The 8,833-nt window shown below is 36.4% G+C and overlaps 1 protein-coding gene across 4 annotated transcripts in view; it reads left to right on the forward strand.

Moving 5' to 3' along the window:
• The first annotated feature begins 5,139 nt into the window (after positions 1–5,139).
• Positions 5,140–8,833, forward strand: part of SPTA1 (spectrin alpha, erythrocytic 1) — a 69,582-nt gene continuing 65,888 nt past the window's right edge. For 2 of the 4 annotated variants that reach the window (XM_028488089.1, XM_028488090.1), the window contains exons 1-2: positions 6,590–6,826; positions 7,902–8,027. In XM_028488089.1, the coding sequence (XP_028343890.1) occupies positions 6,590–6,826; positions 7,902–8,027 (363 nt within the window). Of the gene's footprint in view, positions 5,401–6,586; positions 6,827–7,901; positions 8,028–8,833 lie in introns of those variants that run through there. The other 2 variants (XM_055084272.1, XM_024116086.2) reach the window with 2 other exon arrangements.

Genomic DNA, 8,833 nt, shown 5'->3' on the forward strand with positions numbered 1-8,833 from the left:
CTGTGCTTCTCTACTAAGTATTCCTTTTCCTGGGACACAGCCATTAGCCTACTCTTTGCAGTGTTATGGCCATCCCTTAACTCAATTATCTAGTCTAAGGAGTAAAGAGATCAAGGAAGCCATAAAAGTGCACACATGCCTATCTACTATCAAATAAGACAAAAGACATACCCATTAACAAAGTATATTTATGCCAGTATCTGTATTTATGTTTTCAGTGTGTTGCTGTTGTGTTTATTTTTTCTGTGCATTGACTCTAAGTAGGACATTTATCCATCCAATCTCTGTTCACTTAGGAAATGTCCTCAGAGGTTGATTAATCATAGAATACAAAGAAAATGGGGGCGAAGACTCACACAGTCCCGTCGTTTATTCTTTGAATCCAGAAGGACTCATAAAATTCTACCTCTGTCCTGACACTGTTGCAGCAAAAATAGAAATGAGACTTTTCTGATAAACAAGGAAAATAAGGAAACAATGAACAGGCTGGGGAAACAACATAAACAGGCCTGAAAGAGTTAAGCAATCTTGGTTATTCTTTAGCTGTTACTACTAACAAACACTTGTAGCTAGACTTGTCCTTCACAAAACTGATTATTCTCTGACTCCATATGAATTACCCTTTGCACTTGGCATTTCTTCTCCCCTTACACTCCCTTGTAGCACTCTTCATTTCAGAAAGAAGGTCACGACCCATAACTTCAGTGACAACAGACCAGGTTGCTGAGCTGCCTGATGCCAGCTTTGGCCATGAATTTGCAGAAGAAAAGAAATGCAAGACCTTCACTACTTTGATCCTTATCACCTACCCCAGACCATGAGCCCCACGTATAAAATCTTTTCCAGTTCCTCAAGGAGGGGGCCACAGTTCTTGAGACGTTAGCCTACTGTGTCTTCCCTTTGCCTGGCAAAGAAAATAAAAAGCCTCTCTATTTCTTATCTTCCAGTCCTCTGTCTCTGTATTTTTATTTGGCATCGGTGCACAGGGAGCCAGATTTGGCAAAACATCTCCTGCTATAATTACCTGAAACAAGACAGAAACATTCTTTGTTTTGTGTTTCTGTAACACATTTCTTGAGCTTCTACTTAGTATGATTTTTATTCTATCCTGTGTCATGGTTTGCATGTCTTCTGTGAGCCCTCTAGTTTGTGAACTCTTTGAAAGTAGGTATTTTATTTTGTTCATCTCTGTATTCCCCATGCCTGTTAGAATTCTTTGCCCAGAGAAATGCTCAATAATGGTTCACTAAAAGAGTAAATAAACAGAGGTATTCTTTGTCTCCTGACAAAATTATAATTTACAAAAAACTTATGTTATAGAAAACTCAGGCTATTCACACATTCAACAGAAGATGAGCTAGCGATAATGAATAAAGATAAGATACATAGTGTATTTACACTTAGAGTAATTTTTAATTGTGAAATGAAGCAATGTCGCAGATAATCCACTTAAATTTCAATGACTGGCCTTTATTTACATGTTTAATAGGATTTTATTGATATCTTGGGAATCCAATCCCTTAAATATAAGAATTAAACTTCATAGTTTAGTCATGGTTATAAAGGAAATAATGTTTAGTCCTGGCTCCTACTTCCTTTATTCTAATAAGAAATAATTTTTTTGGTTGTGCTCTTTCTTCCCTGGGTAGGACCATGTCACCAAAAATGCCATTTTTATAAAGTTTGTAAAGATTTAGGCTTATATGGTTTTCTTAAGGGTTGCTGTACTCAGAGATAATTATTACTGGATGGAAACATTCATCAATTTTATATAAGATTTTCTAATGATACATTGCAAATCATTCCTTAAAAGATAAACACTTCAGATTTCTGATTCAGAACAAAATATATGACTTGAAATAAATGAAATATATGTGCTTGGCATTATTCATAATAATAAAAATTCTTTTTTGTGTATATTTAAATAAAGTGCTTTTTAATCAACCATCTAAATTAAGTCATATAAAAATTATCTGGAATAAGTAGCCTAGTCATTACTATTCCCATTATATACTTAATAAAATTTAAGCAAATTTCCAATATTCATCTGATTATAAAATGGTAGAATTGAGTCTTCAGATTAGATGGTTTCACTTTCAAATCCAGGGCACTTTCCATTATCCCAAGGTCTTTTTCAATTATAATTACATAGTTTGTTGTTAAAGGAGACATCATGGGTTTTGTTTTTTCTTATTCAATGCAGTAATACCAAATAAATAAAACAGAAAAATAATAAAATAAGTAAGGGAGAGTGAGAGAAAATAATGGTAAGGGAAAAAAAGAGTTTTATTTATTTATTTTTTGTGGTATGCGGGCCTCCCTCTGCTGTGGCCTCTCCCGTTGCGGAGCACAGGCTCTGGACGCGCAGGCTCAGCGGCCATGGCTCACGGGCCCAGCCGCTCCGCGGCATGTGGGATCCTCCCAGACCGGGGCGCGAACCCGGTTCCCCTGCATCGGCAGGCGGACGCGCAACCACTGCGCCACCAGGGAAGCCCGAGTTTTATTTTTTATTATAGGATTGTAAACTTTAATTATGTGATTTCCCTTATAGAGTTAAGGGCCAAATAACTTTATAGGACCCAAAGAGATAAGAGTTAAAGTGGATACAGTTCACTGCAAAAAGGTCTTTCTATTTTTTTGAATGACAATATTTAATATTTTAACCCATTTAGGAGACAACAATTTGAGACCTTTTAAAATGAGAACTAACTCTAGAGAAACAAAAATAAAATTTTAAAAATAAAATAATGATGACTTCTATTCCATGGGAAAGCTTAGTTTTACGTTAAAGTTAACATATTTTTCCTTGTTGGTAAATGGGCCGAGAAAGTTGAACTCCAAAATATGCACAGTAAGCGTATGAATTTTAGTGTTGCAAATTGGGGACACTTTAGAATTTGGGGATATAAAGCATCTCTTGGAGTTTCTGAGTCCAGGAAAAGAAGATCTGATAACTGAGAAGAGACTCAGGCAAGCTGGGCAGTGCTGATAAAACTAGTGTGTGAAGTACAGTTCTGCCCAGAGCTGATAACCATTATCAAATAAAACAGCTCTCCAAATTACTCCCACCCTGTAAAACTGAATATAAGACTTCTCTTTAATGAAGCTGTCTGTGATCAACTCACGCTTTCCCTGTAACCTCTCATTTATGTACATGGCTACATGCAATTTTAAAGATTATACATGATTCTAAACGTCCACAGTGTCTCTCATACATTCTTTCCCTGTGTCCCCTGTACTCAAGGCCTCCATGTCCTCAGAGCCAATAAGCATTCTTGGAAAACTATAATAGTGGCAGGAAGGTCAGAGGTCCAAGTGTTAAGCTACCCGGGTTTAAGAGTTTTTCATCATGCCCTTCCATCAATCCCAAGGAGACACCCTGATACTTGTACTAATAATGGTAAACATGCTCAGAGACTGAAGAAACTCTGTCAATCTAAAGGGAGTGAGAAGATAGCGTGGGACTGAATTTAAAGTCAGCAGCAGCCAGAGTGGCAGCCAGGGTGTTGGCACAGAAACTATTAGCATGAATCTCTCCTGGGTGCAAACTGAAAACTCAAAGAACACTTCTGTCTTAATGTATAAATTCTCTTCCTTGTCTCCTGTGCACTTTCACATTGATACCTGCTCTGATGACTATTGTTCTGGTCCACTTTTATTCTATTTCATGATGACCAATCCTGCTAATTGGGTCCTAATATTTCTTTGGTTACAATGCTATCACATGGTTGACACTCTTGGCGAGAAGATCCTGGAATAAGTCAACCAGAAATATTGGTGGACTAAGAGAAGATTGACTAAAACAGATGAGTGGCATGATGGTCACACTCACATGGATTTTATCCTTTGTTTAAATACTTACAAACCAAACAACCATGGGATGAGACTACCTCTCAGAGACTACTTTTGTTTTCTCATATAAAAATGAGGTTGATAATATCTGCTTCACAGAATCTTCAAAAGAGTATAAATTAATGTAATTTAATCATGTCAATATATAAATTAAGACACAGTAGATTCAAATTGATTCTTATCTCTTGGATAAAGATTAAAAATATATTTCATCCCTAACCAACTCCAGTCAGAGTTTCCCTGGTTCATGTGATATAATGCATTCTTTAAGATTCGTGTTCATGCCTTTAGTACCCAAATTTGATTTTAATATAAACTATGTGAAAAAGTAAATATTATACTTTCTCTTCAAGAAGAGAATTTAAAGCTCTCTCAATTTCTTTGGGTGAGATGATCCAGTAAGGAAACTAGAAATGTAGAACCTTGATCTACCCTAGTAGACCATGAAAGCTAGATTATTCAAATTGGATTTATATTGGAATGAAGTTTGGCATGGATAGACCCACTGTTTTCTTAGGAATGTCTGAAACCATCCCACTATTTTCTTTTGGTTTGTTTGTTTCATTTTTGTAAAGTTGCCTAAAAGAGCTATATGTTTGGAGAAGGATTTCTGTTTCTTTTCTCTCCATTAAAAATAATTCATAAATTAGGATGACTTTTATCCTACAGTTTAGAACTCTGTCTAATTTTCAAATATTTTATGACTTCATTAGTTTGTCAAATGAAGTATCCTAATTTTTGTTTCACAAAATACAAATAAAAAAGCATATATCTTACTTCCTTTGTTCTTTTTATTTAAATGATTAAGGGTAAGGCTAAATCAGACTTTTAAAAACCCAATCTGTGAGGCAAAGAATAAAATTTTCTATTTTAACAAAGGCTCTACAGCAAGAATTAGGATGTCTTGTTGCTTAAAGGCTGCTAAAAATCTGTAGTTGGGTTTTGACGGAGTCGTTGATTTGCATTTCCTAGAGATAGGTTAGAACAAGAACATATGTATGCCCTGAGTTCTTGTAATTCTTCACAGAGTGTGAAGAATGGGCATACCAGAATTCCTTCCTGATTTACAATTCTCAGATATAAAATCTAAAGCTAATCAAAGAAACAAAACACCATCTTAACACTGCCTCTATCTTACATCTATAACTGAGTTTCTTTCTAATTTTTCATCTAAACTTTTTGCTTTCATTTTTTATAAAGTCCTGTTGAGAAATTTTGAGAGCCATAGTCTCGCAAGCCGCTGAGTCACCCAGCATCTGTGAAAGTTAGCAGCTGCCTCAGCTGAATCTGTCTCCTGAAGATAATGTAGATTGTAGCTGGTGGGATTCTGGCCCAAGTAAAGGGCTATTTTTTTTCTTTGTCTTGCCACATATGTAACGTTTCTCTCATCTCTATCTGAATTAGACTAGACAACTACATGTGAATTGTTTCTCTTTCTCTCCCTTTGTCTCTCTCTCTCTCTCTCTCTCTCTCTCCGTCTTTTGGATACATTTTATTTTGACAGGTTCTTGACCTTTAGGAAAAGCGTAACACTTTCCAAGGGAAATCGTGAGTACAGAATTCTTTACAGTACAATTTGTCACCAATATAATTAAGCAAGCTGTCTCCTTTGACTTTTCTGTACTATCTTTGACAGAATCAGCAAGAATTATTTCTTGATTCTTAAGAAGTAAAGAAGTTGAATTTTAACTCTTTTTATGAATGTCTCACTTTAAACAATGACCTTGAGCTTTCGAGTATACAGCACCAAAATCTAGCATTGACCTGTTTACATGGGTTCACATGGAGAGCAACCTAGTAACTTGGAGCAAAGTAACACACAGTAAAGATTTGAGTCTCCATAGAAAGATTTAATTCTATAGCCAAACTTGTAAAGGCCATCCACAGAAGAGCAATTATATATAGCAGAAGGAGACTAAAATTTAAACTTTATATTGAATGTTTTCATTGTGGTAAGCTAGGAAAACTGTGCTTATATCCAGAAGAATGAAGGTGGACCCTATGGAGATTTTGCTGTATGTTGTCACAAATAGGTTGGATTCCACTATAGGAAAATAATATTTTATGCTGTTTGATAGTAATACAATGTTTTATATAGCAAAAGCCAATTACCGAGATGCTAATAATTTGAAATTTGTGATAATTAGGTTGCAAATGTGCCAAACTTTTGATTTGTAGTGTTTATAAATAAAGCAAATAAAAAGAGTAAACAATATATTAGTTATATTTTTATGTAAGAAGAATTCAATCTTTTCTAACTTTGGGGTATATCATTCATCAAGTTAATTGCAAGCCATTTGTATTTATTCATTAAATTAAGTTCATCATTATCAGTACATGTTAACAACTTTTCAGCCTTTGAAAGCAATAAAATTATATTTCTTTTTTATCAATATGAAACTCTGTGATTTTGCTAATTTAAATGTCTTCGATTATTAGTCCAAAAATAAGCATTTATCAAACTTATTAAGTTTATTAAATTTATTAATGCTAGCACACACTTATGTGAAAAGTTGGAAAAGTGTTCTGAATGATCAAGAATTATTAGCCTAGGTTGTAGCTGTATATGGTTAAAATTATATAACTGTACTACAGCCTTTCTAAAAACAGGCTTTTATAGGCTTAAAGATATCTGAACATATGTCCAATATGAGTAAATGCCTTGAGACATATAAAAGGACAGCATACTAGAGATCTGAGAGCCAGCAATAGGTAGAAGCTTTTTAACTTGCAGGCTATGGAGAGTGGTGGGCCAAAGGTGCTGGAAACAGCAGAAGAGATCCAGGAGAGGCGTCAAGAGGTGTTGACCCGGTACCAGAGGTTCAAGGAACTGGTTGCTGAGAGGGGTCAGAAGCTTGAAGATTCCTATCACTACCAGGTTTTCATACGAGATGCAGATGACCTCGAGAAATGGATCTTGGAGAAAATCAAGATTGCTGGCGATAAAAGCTATGAAGACCCAACTAACATACAGGTCATTTAGTTTCATTGACTTCCCCAGAGTAGACTCTAAGATCTCTAGGGAGGGAAACATTTTCATAATGTAGGTGTACATCTGGTAAACTGTAGAGGGATGATGTAACAGAAAGATTAAACTTTGGGGACTATAATTCTGTCTTTAAATAGCACATGTCTTCAACTCCTTAAGCCTCAGTGTCTTATTTACAAAGGAAACTCATTCTAGATAATATTTTATAAACTCATTCTGAAGCTAACCCATGGGCAAAACACTGAGAATTCAAAGAATTTATGACACACTATGTGATTTCAATACTTTGTGACATTAAGGATGGAATTGAGGTGAAGAGACATCAATGTTTCTGAAATGACTGCTCTTCGCTCTCCTCAGAAAGATATGATTTAACCAGGGTTTTTCCCAAATGGCTATTCATGCCTCTTGTTAAGTTCAAATGAGAGGTGTCAGGTGGAGAGCTTTGGTGGAAGCTCCCGCTCCTACTTGTACAATGTTATAGAAAGAGGCACAGTCAGGATCAGAAAAGGCTTGCATGCCTAAAATGTGCAATGGATATTGGAGAGGAAGCACCTGGAACAAGAACAAAGTGTTATCTACTAAATGGATCAATTTATATATGACAGCAAAAGCATAATCTGGCATGCAAAAACCTCTCAATTAAAAAAAAATGCCATTGTTGCCATGATCATCTTCATTGTTCACTACTTTCAGTAACATTTAGTTCCTCTTTTCTGAAGAGGAAAAACTCTCTGTTACATTATTTCATTTCCACAGAAGGCAATTGAGAGTTTAAAATAATATTTACTGGAAATTCCCCGAAGGCAGTGGGGGCTGGAGAAAAAAATTCCTCTATGGTCCTGGACATTGAGCCTGGGACCCTTTGAAAACCTAAGTGCAGTGGTGCCACCGCCGCTTCTTTTAGGATAGGACTCCTCCAGGTATGGTCATAGGTTTATCACTTAATCTAGGTTGGGAAACAAGTTGTTCTGACTACAAGAAAGAAGAGGAATAAAAGAGCCTCCCTTCCAGAGAGACCAGGCTGCATTAGCCATAAACTCTGATTTCTAATCTTCAGGGGAAATATCAGAAGCATGAATCCTTTGAAGCAGAGGTGCAAGCAAAATCGAGGGTTATTCCTGAGCTGGAAGAAACCAGGAAAGTTCGATTTCCTGAGGGACATTTTGCCCATGAGGACACCAAGGTAAATTTATGGCAGGGCTCTGTGAGACATGTTTCTAATTAAGTTATTATGTTGATTATGTTATCAGAGTTTTAATTGATTACAACAGGTATAAACCTTGATATAACTGGCTTGGAGCCATGGTACTGCCTTATATCTTTTACTTGGGTTGGGGCAGGAAAAATGATGGGATGTCCTAGTGTTCCTTGGAGTGGGGAGAAGAGCTATGATAACAAAGCTGTCATCAAATAGCATCACATTCCTGCTTATGCCACCACAGTATAGGTGGCTCAAGATCAAACCTACTTCAATCCAGATGAATTGGTTTTCTGAAATGTCCTTTCTACTTAATTTTTCTAGCCTCAGAGTCCTTGCCCCTTAAGATCTCTAAATGAGGGATGCTCTCGCTTTGAATCTTCTCCGAAATCTTTCTCCCGTTGTCTATGATGCCTCTTTCTCTTCACAGCCCACATACTATGGCTACTATTGTAGTTCTCCAAACCCTCTCATCTGTTCATTTTGGGGAAAAAAAAAACCTCCTAAAATCACTTGTCTTCCCTAAACCCTGAAGACTGAAGATCACCACCACTATGGAACCCATTATTAATGTATCAGCTTTTTTTCTGACTTAATTCATATATTCTTCCAACAAGTTTTTGTTGATACAGTCAATTCAGGTTCTTTTTTGTATAAGTGAATTTTTTTTACTGTTTAAATATTTTTAAAAAAATTCAAAACAGGGCTTCCCTGGTGGCGCAGTGGTTGGGGGTCCGCCTGCCGATGCGGGGGACGCGGGTTCGTGCCCCGGTCCGGGAAGATCCCACATG

The sequence above is a fragment of the Physeter macrocephalus genome, chromosome 4 (genome assembly GCF_002837175.3).
Source record: "Physeter macrocephalus isolate SW-GA chromosome 4, ASM283717v5, whole genome shotgun sequence".
Classification (NCBI taxonomy): Eukaryota; Metazoa; Chordata; class Mammalia; order Artiodactyla; family Physeteridae; genus Physeter; species Physeter macrocephalus.